General features: G+C 34.8%; 1 protein-coding gene across 3 annotated transcripts in view; it reads right to left on the reverse strand.

Annotated features, from left to right (window-relative positions):
* Nucleotides 1-19546, reverse strand: part of LOC127739341 (UBX domain-containing protein 1-A-like) — a 28550-nt gene extending 9004 nt beyond the window's left edge. The window contains exons 1-7 of one of the 3 annotated variants that reach the window (XM_052251017.1): nucleotides 19393-19546; nucleotides 15247-15300; nucleotides 13621-13700; nucleotides 11506-11632; nucleotides 10994-11125; nucleotides 6469-6588; nucleotides 2975-3046 (exon numbers count right to left, since the gene is read on the reverse strand). In XM_052251017.1, coding sequence (XP_052106977.1) covers nucleotides 2975-3046; nucleotides 6469-6588; nucleotides 10994-11125; nucleotides 11506-11632; nucleotides 13621-13700; nucleotides 15247-15300; nucleotides 19393-19448 — 641 coding nt within the window. In that variant the 5' untranslated portion in view covers nucleotides 19449-19546. The other 2 variants (XM_052251019.1, XM_052251018.1) reach the window with 2 other exon arrangements.
* Nucleotides 19547-22734: the final 3188 nt, after the last annotated feature.

The raw sequence follows: 22734 nt of genomic DNA on the forward strand, positions 1-22734 counted from the left end.
CCAAAATTAAAAATCTAAATACACGATTAGATTTGGCATATCAAAGAACCCCAATAATTCAATTTTTGATGAAATCAAACAAAGTTAAATTTTGGACCCTTTGGACCTCAATGTGGACCAATTTAAAAACGGGGCCCAAAATCCAAAAACTTAATACACAGTTAGATTCAGCATATTAAAGAACCCCAAGAATTCAAGAATAAAACCCCTTTGAAATTGATCAAGAAATAAGCAATTTATACAAAGTATCTTCTTTTGCACAATACTGTGCAATTGAATATTTCTTGCTATTGCGCAATACTGTACAATTGACAATTTCTTGCTATTGCGCAATATTGTGCTATTGGATATTTCTTGCTATTGCGCAATACTGTGCAATTGAAGATTTCTTGCTATTGCGCAATACTGTGTAATTGAAGATTTCTTGCTATTGTGCAATACTGTGCAATTGAAAATTTCTTGCTATTGCACAATACTTATTATATAATAATTTACACATCCTGTTTGGTGTGTATCTCCTACCATATCATTATTATTTGCTTTTAAATATAAATCAGAAATAACCAACTTAACATGGAAAATTTTAAAAGAAAAAAAAAAGGAAAAAAAGAAGAAAAAAAATCCCCCCCCCCAAATTTTTTGAACCCCCTTATGATTCATCACCCCCAAACTCAATCCCAGCCTTCCCTTTGTGGTATGGTACCTTGCAGTACAATTTCAGAGAGATCCATACACTTGAACACAAGTTATTGTCTGGAAACTAGAAAAATGCTTATTTTTGGCCCCTTTTTGGCCCCCAATTCCTAAACGTTTCGGGCAATTACCCCAAAACTCAATTCCAGCTTTCCCTTTGTGATATGGAACCTTGTAGTACAATTTCAGAAATATCCAAACACTTACACACAAGTTATTGTCATGAAACTAGAAAAATGCTTGTTTTTTGCCCCTTTTTTGGCCCCTAATTCCTAAAATTTTGAGGCAATTACCCCCAAAATCAATTACAGCCTTCCCTTTGTGATATGGAACCTTGTGGTACAATGTCAGAGAGATCCATACACTTACACACAAGTTATTGTCTGGAAGTTACAAAAATGCTTATTTTTGGCCCCTTTTTGGCCCCTAATTCCTTAACTGTTTGTACCATAACCCCCAAAATCAATCCCAACCTTCCTTTCGTGGTATAGAACCTGATGGTAAAATTTCAAGGAGATCCATTTACTTAAACTAAAGTTAGAGTGCGAAAACCAATGTGTCTTCGGACGACGCCGGACGACGCCAGACGACGACGACGACGACGACGACGACGACGACGACGACGACGCCAACGTCATACCAATATACGACCAAAAAATTTTTAATTTTTGCGGTCGTATAAAAATGATATGTCATCATGCTGGATTCGAAGATAAATAACGACTAATCCTAAAAATTGCATCCCCCTTGGTAACCTCAACGTTAGCGCGAAAATGCACGACGTCACTGGCTGACAAATTGAACGTCTCTTGCCAATTAACCCTGCAAGGTTATCAGCGATATTTTTCCAGTGTTTATATATTGCTTATAAAGAGCTACATTAAATTGACTAAAATAATAATATTGTTTTTGGAAATAAAAACATGTGTTTTATAAATACCTCTCTCTTCTTATTCAGTTCATGTTTTAAGTGAGAACATTTCAGGTATAGTTATGAGGACTGTTGAATTTCTTTGCAGCTTAATTTAAAGACTCACGGCAATTTAGAGCTAGACATGCCGGTACTGTGTTCACACTCATGTATTGTTTAAGACCATATGTTGACCTCTAGATGTTTTTTTTGGTTTTGGTTGGTGGGCTGCTGTTTCATTCACATACCCCAAAACAGCCTCTTTTAAGAATTTCACATCTATTCGTGAAATCAAACTGTTATTCGGGTGGAAGATTACAATTGAAGAAAACTTTACAATAATTTTGTATATTTCTTAATTTTTTATCTAGCAAAAATGATTGAATTTATATCTGGAAGACAGGACATGTTACCTTTACTACCCCCATGACTTTGGTTTTGGTTTTTGCGACCTTTTTATTCATCTTTAAACTTTCCAACATATACCGATATTACAATTGTAAAGCAATTATATATAATCTGGTTAGTAAATGTTCAAAAATACCACATAATGTTGTAGAAACCTCAAAGTATAGCCGTGATGACTATTGTATAGATGTAAAGACCTTTTAAAGAAAAGGCCATCAGTGTGTAATTTGGAAAACTGGCCGTACCTCCTTTCCTTAAATTATACTATTATATTGTCATACTTTGTCCTCGTAATAATCAGTATTTCATGGGTTTTTGTTGTTGTTTTAAAGTCTCGGTTAAAATCAGAATACTTTCCTTCTAGCGTAATTTTGTTTGTTTAAATAACCATATATACTTTTAAGAATTGTATTATCGTTAATAATGGCGGCAAACCATTATTTCTGCATGCTCTCATATTTGAAATACTAGTAAATAATTGGAATAAATGTTCCATGAGAAAATTTACTTCTTTTGGAGTGTTGATGTTTTTTATACAAGGTATTACAACAATTAAAACTGGATTTTTGCGCTATCTGAACTTTAGATATGAGATTTTAAAGATCATTGACACAAATCGATATTGACTTTGCGTGTTACTAAAATGCACTGTAAAACTATTTTGTGCTGTCAGTCATCTTGAGATTGCTCACTGTACGATATTTTATTGACTTCATTGTTGAAGACCTCTCAGAAGCTTCAAGACAAGGAACAGCAGAAACAGTAATATGTGTTCAATTTCTTATGAATTCATTAGACTTTTATCCCGTGTATATATATACCCAAAATCTTAGAATCAAATGCACTAATCTTAAGGGCGTAGATGATGACATGTGTGATAAACATAAATTGAAGCATCGTTTGTACTAAATATCGCTCAAGCAGGTTTTTATTATTATGGAAAATTACACAAGCTGATTTTACCTTGCTAATTTATCGTCCATTTTTTCTCTTCTTCTTTGTTCAGCTATCTTCTTAATTTCATCTTCTTCTATTCTAAATGGAAACAAAAGTGTTAACAGTTTGGAATAATGAGATGCAAAAATACTCTGGATTATTTTTCTTTCTTTGTTACCTATTGTTTACCATACCAGAACCCTCTGTAAACTGTAATTAAATGTGTCCAAATTCATGGGGTGGGGGGTTCTCTTCCCTATATGAAGGTATATACAAATGTGCTGCTGGAAAGGGGCCCTTTTTTGGTACGTCAAATATATCAAAGGATTGCAATTTCACCAAGGTAAAATGTCAATGGGTCAGTTATTTTCATCTTTCGATTAGTTTGTGTATAAATGCTGTTTTATCATTATAATTCAAATTAAGATGAAAAAATTGTAAATATATGATAACTGAGAAAAAATATGAATAGATTATGATTTTGCTAGGAAATATGTTTACGGGTCACGATTTTTACAAGACTTCACTAAATGAAATGGGAGAGGATTAAAATCTGTGGTTTACTGTCACTAATAAAAATTCTACTAGATATTTAACTGAATGGATAATTTAATAATCCAGTACAGTTAATTATCCAGAATGGATAACTTTCAGACACTATATAAATTTTGCGTCACTATTAATCCACTGTTTTGCCTCCGTGAAAGTCTGTGGAGGACTACAACTGGTCAGGCTAAGAATCATCACCTGGTTAATTGTGTGTTTTTATATAACTTATTTTTTATTTCCTTGTATGAGGATTTACAGGTGAAATTCTGTAGTAATTTGAACTTTGTTAACCAAAAACTCAAAAAAATCTATATTGACACTGGGGTTGAGTTTAGAAACGTTTTACTGTACATGAATACTAAACTTATTCTATATGTGCCTGTCCCAAGTCAGGAGTCTGTTATTCAGTGGTTGTCCCAAGTCAGGAGCCTGTTATTCAGTGGTTGTCCCAAGTCAGGAGCCTGTTATTCAGTGGTTGTCCCAAGTCAGGAGCCTGTTATTCAGTGGTTGTCCCAAGTCAGGAGCCTGTTATTCAGTGGTTGTCCCAAGTCAGGAGCCTGTTATTCAGTGGTTGTCCCAAGTCAGGAGCCTGTTATTCAGTGGCTGTCCCAAGTCAGGAGCCTGTTATTCAGTGGCTGTCCCAAGTCAGGAGCCTGTTATTCAGTGGTTGTCCCAAGTCAGGAGCCTGTTATTCAGTGGCTGTCCCAAGTCTGAAGCCTTTTATTCAGTGGTTGTCCCAAGTCAGGAGACTGTTATTCAGTGGTTGTCCCAAGTCAGGAGCCTGTTATTCAGTGGTTGTCCCAAGTCAGGAGCCTGTTATTCAGTGGTTGTCCCAAAGTCAGGAGCCTGTTATTCAGTGGCTGTCCCAAGTCTGAAGCCTTTTATTCAGTGGTTGTCCCAAGTCAGGAGCCTGTTATTCAGTGGTTGTCCCAAGTCAGGAGCCTGTTATTCAGTGGTTGTCCCAAGTCAGGAGCCTGTTATTCAGTGACCGTCCCAAGTCTGAAGCCTTTTATTCAGTGGCTGTCCCAAGTCAGGAGCCTGTTATTCAGTGGTTGTCCCAAGTCAGAAGCCTGTTATTCAGTGGTTGTCCCAAGTCAGGAGCCTGTTATTCAGTGGCTGTCCCAAGTCAGGAGCCTGTTATTCAGTGGCTGTCCCAAGTCAGGAGCCTGTTATTCAGTGGTTGTCCCAAGTCAGGAGCCTGTTATTCAGTGGTTGTCCCAAGTCAGGAGCCTGTTATTCAGTGGTTGTCCCAAGTCAGGAGCCTGTTATTCAGTGACCGTCCCAAGTCTGAAGCCTTTTATTCAGTGGCTGTCCCAAGTCAGGAGCCTGTTATTCAGTGGTTGTCCCAAGTCAGAAGCCTGTTATTCAGTGGTTGTCCCAAGTCAGGAGCCTGTTATTCAGTGGCTGTCCCAAGTCAGGAGCCTGTTATTCAGTGACCGTCCCAAGTCTGAAGCCTTTTATTCAGTGGCTGTCCCAAGTCAGGAGCCTGTTATTCAGTGGTTGTCCCAAGTCAGAAGCCTGTTATTCAGTGGTTGTCCCAAGTCAGGAGCCTGTTATTCAGTGGCTGTCCCAAGTCAGGAGCCTGTTATTCAGTGGTTGTCCCAAGTCAGGAGCCTGTTATTCAGTGGTTGTCCCAAGTCAGGAGCCTGTTATTCAGTGGTTGTCCCAAGTCAGGAGCCTGTTATTCAGTGGTTGTCCCAAGTCAGGAGCCTGTTATTCAGTGGCTGTCCCAAGTCAGGAGCCTGTTATTCAGTGGCTGTCCCAAGTCAGGAGCCTGTTATTCAGTGACCGTCCCAAGTCTGAAGCCTTTTATTCAGTGGCTGTCCCAAGTCAGGAGCCTGTTATTCAGTGGTTGTCCCAAGTCAGAAGCCTGTTATTCAGTGGTTGTCCCAAGTCAGGAGCCTGTTATTCAGTGGCTGTCCCAAGTCAGGAGCCTGTTATTCAGTGGCTGTCCCAAGTCAGGAGCCTGTTATTCAGTGGTTGTCCCAAGTCAGGAGCCTGTTATTCAGTGGTTGTCCCAAGTCAGGAGCCTGTTATTCAGTGGTTGTCCCAAGTCAGGAGCCTGTTATTCAGTGACCGTCCCAAGTCTGAAGCCTTTTATTCAGTGGCTGTCCCAAGTCAGGAGCCTGTTATTCAGTGGTTGTCCCAAGTCAGAAGCCTGTTATTCAGTGGTTGTCCCAAGTCAGGAGCCTGTTATTCAGTGGCTGTCCCAAGTCAGGAGCCTGTTATTCAGTGACCGTCCCAAGTCTGAAGCCTTTTATTCAGTGGCTGTCCCAAGTCAGGAGCCTGTTATTCAGTGGTTGTCCCAAGTCAGAAGCCTGTTATTCAGTGGTTGTCCCAAGTCAGGAGCCTGTTATTCAGTGGCTGTCCCAAGTCAGGAGTCTGTTATTCAGTGGTTGTCCCAAGTCAGGAGCCTGTTATTCAGTGGTTGTCCCAAGTCAGGAGCCTGTTATTCAGTGGTTGTCCCAAGTCAGGAGCCTGTTATTCAGTGTTGTCATTGTTCCTGTCTATCATATTTCCTTTTCATTTATTGCTTTTGTCACAAATCAGGCTGTTGGTTTTTTCGTATGATTTTTTTCCCATTTTGTCATGTTTGTCATTATATAACTGACTATAAGTTATGGGTTTGCTCATTAATAACAGTTGTATGGTTAGCTATAGTTGATTACTTCTACATCATTTGAACTCCGGTTGGTAGTTGTCTCATTGACAACCATACCACATTTCCTTTTTCAATATTGATGTAAACACTACTTTTAAACAAATTAATGCATTGTAAAGTTTATAACAGCAATTAATCATCATCAGTCAAATTGAGAATGGAAATGGGGAATGTGTCAAAGAGACAACAACCCGACCAAAGAGCAGAAAACAGCCGAAGGCCACCAAATGGGTCTTCAACACAGCAAGAAAAACCCGCACCCCGAGGCGGGCTTCAGATGGCCCCTAAACAAAAATCAGTACGTACTTACTTTGATTTTATTGATACTATTTCTTTTCCTTGTGTTCTTCTTTGTTTCTCTCTTGCAGTCTGTTCTTTTTTCTCTTGTTCTTCCCTTTCTAATCTTTTCTGTTTCAATTTTTCTTGTAATCTGTCATGTCAATATTATATTTACTGCTAAGTGTGTAATGATTAAATTAAACTGGTGTAAAACCCTTCAAATGTGGTACCAGGCTATTCTTACTATTACACATGTGCATGAATTGTGGACTCATTATTATTCGTGGAATATCAATTTTCAGGAATTTTGGGGATAAAGGTGAACTACATATCTAAATGTTAAATGAAGTACAAATGTTCTATAGGCTTGTATGAAAAATCACAAAATCAAATATCCATGAAAATACAATTTTTCCTCAATCCACGAAAATTGGTAGCCGCAAAAATAAATGAATCTACAGTACCTGATGTAAATGGTGAATTAAATAATTTAGAAAGTTTTTCAGTGAACAACATGAACAAATGAAGCTGCTATCAGAGAAAAAAAATTATTTGATATATTCACTTTTATTTTTTATTATTTGTTGACTAATTTGTTACAACATCACCCTTATAAATACAGAAAGTTGAGTGTGCACTTATCATTGTGATTATTCAACAATAGTCAAGAATGCTAAATTAACTGTGATTATAGGAAATGTTGCAAAAAATAATGCCATCGAAAAATTACAATCCAAATTTTTATTTTTTGCAAAAAATATCTTGTTGCAATTTGCGCAATTTAATAATCAAAGAGCTGATTGCTCTGAGGTGAAAGAAGATGCATAAAAGGTAACTTGAATTACCATGAAAGCAGCCCACACCAACCCAGCCTACTTTGTCCCATTATTGCTTTCGACATATTTTTTTCTTCCAAAAATAATAATACTCATAACTCAACCAAAACTCACTATACTAAACATAAAAATCTGCAAATACTGTTGATTCAAATTCAATTTTCTATAACTAAATTCCATACATTCGTCTCAGCATGGTCAACTTGATGCAATGCAATTTCGCCAAGCAATTATAATAGTAATTGATTTGGTTTCACTTGAAATTTTCTGTCAAAGGCCGATAGTTAACTTTTAAAAAAAAACTGGCCACCAAGATTTTAGTCAAGTTTGCTTAAATTAGGGTTTTATATAAATATACATATATTGAAAATTCTAAATACTGTGGATTCATTTATTTTCGTGGGTACCAATTTTCGTGGATTGAGGAAAACTTGCATTTTCGTGGATATTTGATTTCGTGGTTTTCCAAAATTCTCCATTTAATCATACAGCAAATTTGCAATTCGTTGAACATTTAAATTCGTGGTTTCCATGTACCCACGAATTCCACGAAAATTGGTATCCAACGAAAAATAATGAATCCACAGTATATCCAATGCAGATATGTGTCAGGCCAAGGATTGACCAGTCATGTCAGGTGATGACCTTGCTATGTTATTGAGATAATTTAGAGTCAAGCGCACACATGAATCTGCTGGTGTTTTACACATCAAACGATGCACCGTCAGTTGACAGAATCACGTGTGCGCTTGACTCTTTTAGCATTTCAAACCCTTTCATTTAAAGTGCTTGACCCATATATCATATTTGTTTTTCATCTAATATTTTTACACAAAAGTATGAGGGTAGGAAAGGCATTTTCCGTCAGGAGTCACACAGCCCTTTTCTGAAATTTTTCATGAAAATAAAACTATTGACAGCAACGAATTACTGGTTCCGTACTCGAGCCTCGATAATGTGTCATTTTTGTGTGTACCTTAATGACGAATAAAGGTAAAGAGCTGGACTATTCAGTTGTTAAATCCCATTTTTTATCACTTCTAAAACTTTGAAACGTATTAAGGCAATAAAGGCAATCATTGGGGACATTCTGACAATGACCGACATGAAAACTACCTACTTTCGAAATGGAATCCGTCAACAGACATTAGTTTGTACATTGATATTTCTGTCAACAGATGGTGCATCGTTTGATGTGTAAAACACCAGCAGATTCACGTGTGGGCTTGACTCTTTATAATCGCAATAACATACTTAGATATTCTAACTTTCATTTTAAAAAACACATGTTGTCTAAAACTGGAATATGACTTAATTGATTGCATTAAAGATCTGAACATAGAAGGAACAACGAAATCTGTGTATTTTTTCAAGCATCATTGATTTGAAGTCGTACTCTCCATGTATATACTTGACTTTAACTAAAGATGGATTGTATGAATATATGACAATTCTGTTTATCATTATTTTGAAACTTTCAGATGCACAATTAAATTTCCCATTAGTGCACATGCGCAGATACGTAACCAACGTGGTTTAAGGTAACACGATACCGAATGACGTTACGCCACGAGTTATCGTTCCTGCTGTTGTCGACATCTTTGAAATTGACGTCAAACGTATAAAACTTAGAACGAATCAAACAAACAATTTGCCTCAGTCTGGTATAAAATAGTTGAAAGATAAATGTTTCTTTATTTCAAATTTGCAAATATATATGATTATATATTAAAAATACGCTTTCTATACGTATCATATTCAATCACAAAACAAAAAACTTTGCATAATTACGATTCAAATAAAAGTACAAAAATAAAAGAAAAAAAATCACACTTAGGTGAAATATAAATAGTAAATTAATCTTTTATTTTTATTATTATTATTCATAGTAACTTTGCATAGATACAGAATGTCGAGGGATTTGATGTTACCCACACGTTTACATCATACAGAGTATACTATATTTATAGAATACGTATTTTATCAGGATGTTGATTTTCTTTATATTATTCACAACTAACTGAATGTGTAACCTTTTTTGACGGCTGCATCAAATGAGTCTTTTAGACATAACTTTTCAAATTGTATTGTATCGTCCTGAAAATCCATGAAATATTTGCCACTGGACGTCAAGCAACCATCAATCAATCAATTCAAATTGTACTTCGACATCATTGTTTACCAAATCAAATTTTTGAAGCACTTTATTTTATTCATGCATAGATACATCGGTGTCATCAGCATTGTCTAGTTTGGTAGGGTTAAGTTGAAGATTCAGTTTTGAAAGCTAAAAGTGCACACAGTTAGGACGAAATAAAATTAACTCAGTCGAATGTTATACTGAATTATTAGGAAATTTCCGACAGGGGGAATGAAAATAAAATAACAAACACCATTCAGATCCCATTACATATTTTTTTTTTCAATCCCTCTGAATAAAAATAACGTTATTCTGTATTCCGTAACGTCACAAATTTTTGTCAATTACTAAGCGTATCGGTCATCTTTGAAGCGATTTATCTAAAAAACAAGGATGGTGACATATGTTTTTTTATACATGTATGGATTTGGTATACAATCCTGAATATTATGTTAGTTTTTAGTCTTTTTCCGTATATGAGAAAATAGCCATCTGTTGAAAATCTAGAAAAGTAAGTCGAAAAAAAGGCATTTTCCCTATATATCTCTGTAAATTTGGCGCCAAAATTGACATTTACTAATCAAAATTACAAAAAAACAAGAATGGTGACCCCCATTTTTTATTTCATATTCCGATGTAACTCGAATCAAAGAACAAGTGTGCCAAAAAGTTTAGAAATCGGCAGATATGCCATTCGGTATCGTGTTACCTTAAATTAACCCGAATAATCCAGTTGTTTTATTCCGATAATTCCAATTATTAATCTACCAAAGACAATTATTACAACAATCAGTGAGAATTATTATCATGACCTATTAATGCTCCAAAACAAGCCATCAACTTTTAATTAATTTTTTTTCATGTGTGTTCATGAATTTCGAGAATTTATACCATATAAATATCTGAATAAGTTTATTAAACTTTAATACCCATAATATTATTATTTTATAATAATTGCAAGGATGTAAAAAAGCAGTCAATATAATACTTCCACGATAAAAGTAAGGAGAAGTAACCCTGGGTGAACGTACTCTATGGGGACGAACTCAGGGCGAATGGACCAAGGGCGAACATGTAATCAGGGCGAACTGACCAGATACCAAATTCATGCATGCGTACTACAAACTCTACTTTAAAGACATCTGGTTACAAGTAAATAAATAACGTTCATGTAAGATGAGATGAAATCTAATAATTTACATAAATAAAAGGGTTGATATAAATACATAAAAACATGAGAAATTATAACACTAACGATAGTGATCGTTTTCAAGCCTAACTAATAAATTAAATGATGCAGATGCTTAGATCATGTGTAAACATTGGTGTCAAGTTATGGCACGGAAGTTGTTATGAAATTGTAAAGCACAGAAAGGGATACGGCATACGTCCTAGTGACGGTTCAATGATTTTAAAGCCGGCAGTAAAGGCTTTCAGAAGACTTGAAGTCTTCTTCCACCAAAAACGACACATATATTTCTGATTTTACAGTGTTGGCAATTTGGATGTGTGACATACCTTATTTTTGCTTCATATTTTATAAGTTATAACACAAATATAATACTTTAAAAGTTATTTACTTATCAAGTTGTTCTTTCTTTTCCTCTGCTGTTAATGGTTTAATGACTTCAGTGGACTCAGAAAAACTGGAATGTTGTGTTCTGGCTGCGTGGGCTTGTGCTTCCATTTCAGTCCTTAGGAACTTCCCACACCTGTAACATAATTAGAAAAACTTTTTTTATTTGAATCATTGAACAAAACTTTAATGTTTGTAACTATTAAAAAGAAACACACAGTCACATGTTTCATTTTCTTTTTCTGATTTGTATTATAAAGTATTTATGATAATGCAATTTTGATTAAAAAACACCTTATATTTAACTTACTCTTGATAAACTTCCCTAAATTACTTAGATAAATGAAATAAGGATGAGTGAGTGACGACTTGTTTCAACCTCATTTTTAATTATTAATCCTGGTAACAAAATATATTTATCAAATTTCAGCATGGTCAGTTAATTAACTTGAAAAAATTTGAATAACTACCCAGCTCCATTAAACCAACTGGATCCTGGTTTTATACAATACTTACTCATCACACTTCAGTGAGTTTGCCTGAACTGGTCCCACTGGTTCACCAGAAGGTTCCCCTCCAGCTGCACTGTCACTAGGTCCTGGTTCTTGGTTGGATGTTTCCATTGGTTGACTACTCTCTGATTCTAAAATCATTTTACAGAAGATATCAAAATGCTGGGGATTCTTTTATTCTTATACTAATTTCCACTGAATTTGTAGGAAAAGGTTAACCACGAATTCAAATGTTTACAGAAATACTCATTTCCTATAGGCTTGTTTGTAAAAAAATTAAAAAAACAATGAAATCAGGTATCCACGAAAAATATCCTCGATCCACAAACATTGCTATGCAAAATTAAATGAATCCATAATAATCAGCTCTTTGGCAAGTGTTTCATTTGTTTATTTACTTTAAAAAGTGTTTTGCTTTATTAGCAAAAATCTCCGCTACCAATACTGGTTATTAAAAATTATATGAATATAATACAACATATTTATAAGGTTTTTTTTAAGATAACAGATAACAGATGCAAACAATGCAGATCAAACTAGTGAAAAAGCTCACTTCCCAAATAAGACAGTTTAAACAGTCATTGCTATCCAAGCGTCAATTACCCATTAACATTTAGGTTTCAAATTGTTTATTTTTTTTCAGATGTTACCTTTACACAAAATTTAAAACTACTTCCTTAGTTCATAATCTAATTTCAGATAAGCATGCTACGACATACTGATATTGGGAATTTTTATTAGGGTGTTTTATTTTTGCTGTGTTTGTGGTAAACAAAAAATAAACATGACAACAATTTAAAGGCCCCTTCTAAGACTCAAGTCATGAACAAAACAATACATGAAAATGACCCAATATACAGTATTTTTACCTGATTTATCCAAAATGTGACCTACAGGATTTACATTGTGTTTTTACCCTGATAATATGATGATTTCAAAAGAGCATGTACCTACCATGATACAAAGTTTATTTAAGCAAAAGATTAAAAAAGTGTGTGTCCCACAGTATGTATGCAATTTCCAAGAGTTTGTTCTATATATGCTACAGGGTTTATTTGCCATGATGATTGGCTGTTTGGTTGTTGGAGTTTAACACTACTTTCAGCACTATTAGCTATATTGTGGCTGTAAGTTTTTATTGGTGGAAAAAAAACACGGAGTGCCCTGAGAGATCCACAACCTTCAGCAGGAAAACTGACAATCCTAGTCAATTAAGATCGGAGTCGAACACACCTGCCTAGTGTGTGGTTCAAACTCACAACCTAAATGTTGACAGCTTAGTGATACAGTAGATGAACTACTTAAACCACTCCACCACCTTGTCCCTTTCACTTTGATGTAAACAAGCATTCTGTGAGTATTGCCTGGCAATACATAGTCCCCTACCGGTTAAAAATTCATTGTACTAGAACAAAATGCTAACTTGATCTATAACTTGTCATGGTGTAAACTATATAACAAATATCAAGTCAATATCTTCAAGCATGACGAAAAAAATGTGGAAAATTGATTATTTGAATGAATTTTCTAAGTCCAAGGACCATAACTCTGCACAAAATAATCAGACCACAACAAAATTCGAACTTGATCTGTAACTTGTCATGATAAAACTATATACCACTTATCAAATCAATATCTTCAAGCATGGCGAATAAAAGTGTGGAAAACTGATTGAGTTAATTTTTTAAGTTCAAGGAACATAACTCTGCACAAAATCGTCAGACTGGAACAAAATTCAAATTAGATCTGTAACTTGTCATGATTAAACAATACACCAAATATCAAATCAATATCTTCAAGCACGAAGAAAAAAAGTGTGGAAAACTGATTTGCCGGACTGACGGATGGACATACAGACAGACGGACAGAGTGCAAACCTAAAGTCCCCTTCGACTTCGTTGGTAGGGGACTAATAACCTAATTTACCACATATGTACCCCTATGTTACCATGTTTATTTACTTGAAGATTTACCAAGAGTGTGTCCTACAGGCACTGCAATGTTTATTTACCTGAAGATTTACCAAGAGTGTTTCCTACAGGTGCTACAATGTTTATTTACCTGAAGATTTACCAAGAGTGTCACTGTGTGTCCTACAGGTGCTACAATGTTTATTTACCTGAAGATTTACCAAGTGTGTGTCCTACAGGTGCTACAAATGGTTCATCTATATCAGCATCACCTTCATGTGCAAACAACCTATAAACAACCAGTATTTTAATGATATTATCCCTTTAAAAAATCTAAATGCAAGAGTTTTGGTAATACGATATACATGATATATATATAATATTGTCATTAATATTCAGATGTGAGTAAAAGCCTCACCAAAACTGTTTTGCTGGCGACGTTTTATATACAATGATATTGATGTATTAAAGTCAGATATCTTTTTTCAGTAAAACATTTGCTCCTATCTAATTTTTATGTAATGAATGGCCTTTTATTGTCAAATATGCCAATTTGAAAAGTTTACAATGCCACCATCATGACCATGGTCACAGTGACATCACAATGACATTTCTGCACTTAAGTGACCAGACTGTATGACTGTGTTATCCTAACCATTTATCAATAAGATGACCATGATTTACATTATCTTGAAAGAATTGATGAATTTTTTTATACTTCTGACACTTTAGGGGCCAAATAATACCTCCTACTTTGGTAAATTACATTTTCAGTATTTTTATATATTCATTCTTATTCATTGGGTACCAATTTTCATGGATTTCATGGGAATACATGTAGATGAACAACAAATTTGAATGTTCAACAAAATATCAATTTTTCATAGGCTTGTACAAAACTTTGGCAAAACCATGAAGTCAATAATCCATATAAAACAATATGTTTCTTCGATCCACAAAAATTGGTCCCACCGAAAATAACTTAATCCACAGTAACTGAGAAGTGATCTGTTCTTCCTATTTCCCCCATAAATAAAACTTGTCGCTGTATTTCCCCCGTAAGTACCACTTGTCGCTGTATTTCTCCCATAATTAAAACTTGTCGCTGTATTTCCCCCATAATTAACACTTGTCGCAGTATTTCCCCCATAATTAACACTTGTCGCTGTATTTCCCCCATAATTAACACTTGTTGCTGTATTTCCACCATAATTAACACTTGTCGCAGTATTTCCCCCATAATTAACACTTGTCGCTGTATTTCCCCCATAATTAACACTTGTTGCTGTATTTCCACCATAATTAACACTTGTTGCTGTATAAAGTTGTATCAATTAAATAACACACTGATACAATAATTAAAATAAATATTAGGATATGCAGGTGTAAACTATAGACCAAACTCCATTTCTTTCTTATGAATGAGTACAACGGTTGACACAAGGTCAATCAGCGTCAATGGTGTCATTGAACAATCAACTCTTACTGTGATGTAATAACATAAGTATTGTCTTTACATCAATGAGCAACATTATTCCAAAAGTACAATGGTTTTTTTAGTTTATATCATCATTACTATCTTTTTTAATAAAACTAATCCAATCTGATTAAAATACAGTTCCTGCGTCCAAGCTTTGCTTACAAGAATTGGTACTGGTAATTATATCATCAGCCAATGAAATTTCAGCCTTGAAATTTTTTAAGGTATGTATTCATCCGACAAAGCCAGATGTTTCTAAAATGTCTTTAAAACAGAAAATAGAATGGAGTGTTTTCAGATCCTTGTAAGCTTAGCTTGCACAAAGGATCTGTATTTCAATCACAATAAAACTTACCAGTCCATTGCTAGCTGTACACCTTTGTAATTTGTTTTTGCAAGAGCCCTTTCCCTGAAAATATAGCAGACATCATTAATTATACTCACTGGTTCGTAGTTTATACAGCCCAAAGAATTTCAATTATTTTGATGTCTTGATTATTTAACTGGTCAATAAATTACCAGAATAGAGTCATTATATAATATAAGAACATCCGTTGTTCCACCTGCTAGTCAAATGCGTTTTGTTAAAATATACTTTTCCACTTTTTTGGTCTTTTGGAAAATGTTGTTTGTGCTGTATTTAGACCCCTCTACCAAGAAATTTGTTTTGCATGCACACGTATAAAAATTGCGGTTTTTATCCAACGCAATCATAGGTTTGAACGTTGTTTTCAATTTAGACTTGTTTATATATGTAGGACTCTAAAGTGCGATGGGGACGCTAAAGTACGATGGTCACGCTAAAGTGCGATGGTGTGCGCTAAAGTGCGATGCCTCCATACGCTAAAGTCCGATGGTCCGCGAAAATATAGACGTAGGAAACGTAGTTGGATTATGACGTTAACAGTCGTTTATACAAACCCAAAATGAATATACCGGAAGATAAATTAGGAATATTTGATAATCAACTTTTAATCCAAATGTCCATGACTTAATTAATTTAAACCTAACCATGCTTTGTCGGCTGAAGCAAATGTGTTGTGTTTTTTTTTTTGGTGCTGGAAGAATGACTTGTGTCCTGCAGTCGACCATTTTACTATATAGATACAAAATAGTATACGCATAATTATCCTGTATCCTGCTTCTATTGGAAGTAAACGGATACATTTAAATCACTGTTTATGTAACTTGCAGTTTACTTTGCGGTCCCCGTTTAAATATTGTCGATTTTATTGAAAAGTAACGTCGGTAAAATAAAGGTACATGTTTTCATGCGTAAATTATAAGTTGTCGGCTTAAACATTAGTTTGTACACTGTAGGAAAATATAACATGTATTTGTACTCGCTACGAAAAAGGAGAAAGCTCGGAAAGCATCGCATTTCTCTCTCACTTAATTTAGAGCTTAACATATGTGATAAATAAATGTTACATATTCCGACAATGAACGAATTTTTTATTTGTAATTTACAATGACGACTGGGGAGGTGTTCACATTAGTGATAGACTGTGTGAACGGCAAGCTACACCAAATATCCAAATATTTAATACGCCCGAATTATTAAAAAATCATTTACAGGAAATATAGTATTCTGTGACACCTATATTACCTTTTAAGCAATTATTACGAGGTCGGTCTGTTAAATTTAGAAACAATCACTTAATCCTACCGGTAAATTATAAAGCCTATCACATATGTTATACCTTAGCATACTAGCTTAAATGCAAAAAGACTATTTGTTAACATCCATGTAATTTAATGTTTTAAGCCCTTTAACATTACCCTTTTGGTCCATCGCACTTTAGCGTGATATACCATCGTACTTTAGCGTAGACCATCGCACTTCAGCGTGACCATCGCACTTTAGAGTACCATCGCACTTTAGAGTCCTACATATATATATATATATATATATATATATATATAGTTTCTTCACCTTGCTCCATTAATATTTTCACAATTTAAAATTGTTGATGGCTATTCCATGGTAAATTCTATGGGGTTGAAAGGCACTTTTAATAACCCACGCATACAGGCATATACAATTTTAATAGGAAATCACAGTGTACTTGTATAATATTGTGAGGAAGAAAAATTTAGACTCCCATATGCTATAACATAAAGTCTTGTCCATTCTTCATACATAATGTCAGTTGTACTGGAATAGCACTTCATGTTTTATGCTTTAGTTATTTCTCTTAACTATAATGTCATATAAATACAGCAGACATATGGCACATGATGAAAAGAAGGAACCAAATATCTCTCTTTTCTTCATGCAGTTGTTAACTTTTACGATAAAAGGGTTATAAAAATATAGCTGTACATGTACATGTACTACTACTTTTTTAGGGTTTTCTGTAGTTCTTGACTATCTACATTTACACGACTAAATTCCCCCATAGCCCTTTCCCCTTATCTTTGTATAGATTTTGTTTGAATGTTTTCTGCTTGTTCACAATGGCCAGGTTTTTTGGGTAAATGATGTAAGAATGGATATCCAGAAAATATCCTAAAAAACAACCACACACTAAAGGAACAGTTCTTTAGTGGCCATTCTTCTCCTTCATTGATTGATTCAATAATTGGTTGTTGGTGTTTCCTACCACTTTAACCCTCTAGCTGCCAGTTGTCTATATGGTTGCATTTTGTGTGCCAGAAAATAAGACAGCTGGAAGTCTGTGATGTCACATGCCCAACAATGATGTCACACCTTAATGACATTACATTGGGGACCCATTGAAGAAAAATATTACACTGTTTAATCTTTGGTATTTTGAAATAGATACAGCAATGTGATAATGAGAAGCTTGCATAAATTAAAACATGGACATGTGTCCCTCCAGCACAACTGGTATAACACATGTGTCCCTCCTGCAGCAAGAGGGTTAAGCACACTTTGCTCTATCATTGTGGTCAGTTTTTGACAGGAAAACTGGCAATCCTTGTCAATTTAGATTGAAGTTGAACACACCTTGCTTTAGAGTGGAGTTCATACTGAGTATCAGGGTTCTCACTAAGGATTTTCAAAGGCGAGTCCAGAGACTCATCATTTTTGGCCATGGCGAGTCCAACAGTAAGAAGAAGATATTTTATTGCAATATAATTTATTATTTTAGTCTCCATGACCTAATAGAGCAATAAAATGACATTAAATTCAGATTACTTTTATACTTTTGCTATAAAATGATATGGGTGTTTAGTTTATACAAAATATTTTTATCTTGATGCATCTTTGGACTCACCAGTTTTGAAAATGATGAGTCCAGACAGATTTTCATGAGTCCAGGACTCATGGACTCGCCTATGTGAGAACCCTGAGTATGACTCACAACCTCTATTAACAAGCTAGAAGTTATGGTCTGTATCTTTGTGTTATTCTATCTTTTTTTTTAGCATTAGCAGGAAAAAGAAGAGGTTACTCCAATCACTGGCAGTACTTCAGGGCCTTGGATGGTCAAAGTTATGCCCCTGACTTTGACCTGGAGATCAATCTGCTGATATCTCTTCTGTTTGTCTGATCTCACTTAGTAACCTGGTGGTTCTCTCCAAGAACTTCGGCTTCCTCCACCATAATAAAGACTTCCCAGTGTCCTAGCACTGCCTTTGTGTTGGGGTGGGGATTGTCCTTATATATAATATATACAGTAGTGTCCAGTAGTTCCGCCCATCCGGTAAACTGCCCACTCCCATTTACTTCCGTAATTGTCACTTCCGTGAATATTTCATCTGCTATTTTATTCAAAGGACACTGCATGTCAAATTTAAAGAAAAATCCTTTATTACGAAAACATCTAGTGATATATATAATACAGTTCCTAAAGCCATGAAAGCTAAGGATAATCATATTATTGCTTACAAAACTCTGACTTGAAATTTTTTTTTTGGATTATCTGGAATCCCTTTATAAGTGGTCTTTTAATAAATAGATCACCTTTTCCAGTCATAAATTTGCGGGGTAGGAGGGGTCCTGATCCCGAAATCCCGGGCTTAAAAACATGGAATCCCGAGGTCCCGATTTAAAAAAATTAAAATCCAGACATCCCGAAATTCGAAAAAAGAATTCCCGGATCCGGAAAGGATCAATCCCAAGCTTAAAAACACCTGATCCCGGAGTCCTGATAAAGGTCCTACCCCCCCTCAGATAGGGAGTGTACACAGATTCCACTGTACCCTCGCAGCACTTGAGGGGTTCTCCAAATAACAGTGGAATCTACCAAAATTATACATACATACATGTCATGCATGTGTTACTAGGCACTACTAGATGCTAGACGGTCAAGCAAACCTGCTTCAGACTTCAGTATAATTTACTGCTACATGAACATCAAAGCCTTTATGTATATTCTTGTGAAAGCCTTCGAAGTATTGTGGGATTTTTTTTCCTTATCATACGAAAAATCCAGTCATGACAGAATCAGTGATTCAGGGAAATTGAAAGTGTCCTTCGTCTTTTTTTTAAATGTGGATTGGTCCAAATAACAATTATCATATAACATACGCTCTCGTTTGAGTAAACCCCATTTCCATCAGTGTTTGAACATCAGTTGAAGACATGCTTGGGTTATGTTGAAGCTATCAGGGGGTTTGTATTGTAAGTTGTAATTTCAGGAGTTTTCAAGTTTCATTTCAGTTTAAGAAGGGAGACAACTCAGGTTAAATATAAAATTAGGAAGTTATTCCGGACTCGAGATGGTACTCGATCCGTAACTCCTTCAAAGACAAGAGTTCTAGTTTTTAACAATGCTGGGCGTAAATCGGACCTAAAAATCATTTCAAATATTTTCATAAATGTGAAAAAAAGATTATTTTTTTTTAAATTTTAACAAGATCAGCAGTTAGTAATCACCAAAAATATGATGGATAGCTGGATACCATAAGAGCAGAGACAAGTATGTATGTGTCTCTGATAAGAGGAAGAAGAAGATAAATATTTAGGAATTATCTTGAATGCCTCTGCAAAATAGAGACTCTCCAAAAAAAAAAAAATCGGAAAATTTTCAACAATATGAATATTTAAGAATTATCTTTAATCTGAGACTACTCAGTATAACTACTCAGTATAACACATATGTCAACTTTAATGCCTCTGGAAAATCACTCAAAAACAACACTTTTAAACATTAGTGGGACAAGAGACATACCATACAATTAAATATATATCTCTGATGGGAGCATTGATATATAGTCAACAAATCCTTGATGAAAGATATGGGGACTTGTTCACTTTCCAAGTTTATATATATTTTCCTACGTAAATCCTTGACTTTCTTAGATAAGAGAAGAATGTGTCTGAGGATACAAATGCCCCCGCTCAAGCTTGCTTATATAATATGTGAAAATACTGTTGGGACGGTACGGAAGGGCGGACGGAAAGACGGATGGAAAGACGGAAGGACGGAAGGACGGTCAATGGTAACACTCAATGCTCACTCATTGCCTAGCGGCGGGGCATAAAAACTAGCTCAATTCTCAAATGATGGATGCAGAGGAGAATTAGGTTGTCTACCTACATTACACAAATATGCCATCTGAAAAGTAAAAAAGGGACCCGGATATTCATGTGTGGAAAAAAAAGGTAACATAAATTTGCATATATATGTTATTTCTCTTCATTTAATTGAAAATTACCAACATGTTGGTGAGTTAATACTAGTATTATATACTATTGTAGCAGTTGGTCCTCTTATTGGTATCATTTGATCTAATAAAGTTAATATTATTATTTTTAAAACAAATCCAAAACATGATCCTTCCGAAAATCCCACACCTTTTAAAAACAATCACCTAGTATTTGTGACACATCTTCGTATATATATATATATATATATATACTATACCATAGAAAGTTATCATATCTTAAAATTATGTATTTCGATCGCCTGTAATTCCTGCTGTCAATGTAAAAGTGTAATATTGACTTAAAAAGCGAATCCATTTATCAGTAAAATATAGAATTTAAAAAAAAATCAAACATTTTCTTTAGATCTTATTTTCTGTTCTTGAAGATTAGCTTCTTTCATAATTTCATAACATGAAGGTTTACAAATTTATCCTGTAAAAAAAATTAATCCCAGACTGTCTGTAAATGTTAATTGTAAAAAACGCAGTCCATCTATCAGAAAAATACTAAAAAAGAAAAAAATATATGTTAAAATGTTTGCTTCAGACATTATCTCTTAATATTTAAAAAAGCTTCTGCCAAAGTTTCATCAAACTCTATGAAGGACCCAAATTACGGAAAACAAATAGGACAGACATGAACCAACGAAAACCACTGAACTACAGGCTCCTGACTTTGGATAGGCACATAAAGAATGTCGCGGGGTTAAACATGTTTGTGAGCGCTCAGCCCTCCCCTAACCTGGGACAGTGGTATTAACAAAAACACAGAACGGACGTGGCAAGGTATTTATCTATCCCCCATCCCTAACAACAAAAAAGACACTGAGTACAGATCTGAGCAGTTACTGACAGCTAGTTCAAAGCCAATAACAACTAATAAAAAAAATCACGTATATATCTAAGACTAAAATATCAATCAATGTCATCTAACATCCAATGGATTTAGTGTCAAGACGTCATTAACAGTCAAAGAAAAACATGACCTTGTGCAAAAAGTCCATTTATCAGTAAAACACAGAAAAATGAAAATAAATATTTACAAAATTTTGCTCAGGATACTAGTACTGTATTTTGGTCATACACAAGCTTCTGTCCAAATTTCATAAAATTCCATGAAGGTCTGGCAAAGTTATTGATGACTGAAAAACTTTAACCTCAGACTAAATCTGAATGTTAACTGTATATATATATATAAAAAAAGTCCATATATTAGTAAAATACAGAAAAATGGAAATAGATATTTTCAAAATTTTGCTCTGAATACTGTAAAAATTTGGTCATAAACAAGCTTTTGTCCGAATTTCATAAAATTCTATGACGGTTTGACAAATTTATTGATGACTGAAAAACTTTAACCTCAGACTGAATCTGAATGTTAACTACATGTAAAAAAAACTAAGTCCATTTATTAGTAAAATACGAAAAAAAAAATTGCTCTGGATACTGTATTTTAATTACAAACAAGCTTCTGTCCATGTTTCATAAAATTCCATGTAGGTTTGACAAAGTTATTGATGTATAAAAAAATTTGAACCACAGACTGAACCTAAATGTTGACGCCGCCGCCTACGCCGACGATGGAATCTAGGGTCGCTATGTCTCGCTTTCGCGAACTAAATTTCGCAAGCTCGGCAAAAATATGAACAATTCACTTAAATTTTGAAAAGTATGGTTTTCGCCGTTCTTCTCCTATCTCTTTAAAAAAAATGTGTTTATGAATGCAAATTTATTCATAATTCAATTAAGACTTTCCTATATAGTTTGTCTAGGTTTTGTAGACGTATTTTTTGGCTGCTGACTCGCTCACCTTTGACCAACACATCTTTTTATGCATAGTTAAAATGAAACATACTAAACAAATGGGGACTTTATTATAAAAAATAAGGAGATGAGATATGATTGCCAATGAGACAACTATCCACCAAAGTTCAAATGAAGTGGCAAATACGCCATGCGTACATACAGGTATGAGATAACAATTTCACGAATAAAATACAATAATTAACCTTATAGTCTTGTTATTGCTGCTCTTCATCTTATTAGACAGAGGGGTATGTTGTTTAATTTTGAGTTGTAGTGTTAAGTGGACTGTTGTTAATCTGCTTGTCTGTTTTTCTTTTCCTTTGCCCTATGTGTGGTCTGTTTTTCTTTTCCTTTGCCCTGGATGTGGTCTGTTTTTCTTTTCCTTTGCCCTGGATGTGGTCTGTTTTTCTTTTCC

This window comes from Mytilus californianus, unplaced genomic scaffold (assembly GCF_021869535.1).
Source record: "Mytilus californianus isolate M0D057914Y unplaced genomic scaffold, xbMytCali1.0.p SCAF_4, whole genome shotgun sequence".
NCBI lineage: Eukaryota > Metazoa > Mollusca > Bivalvia > Mytilida > Mytilidae > Mytilus > Mytilus californianus.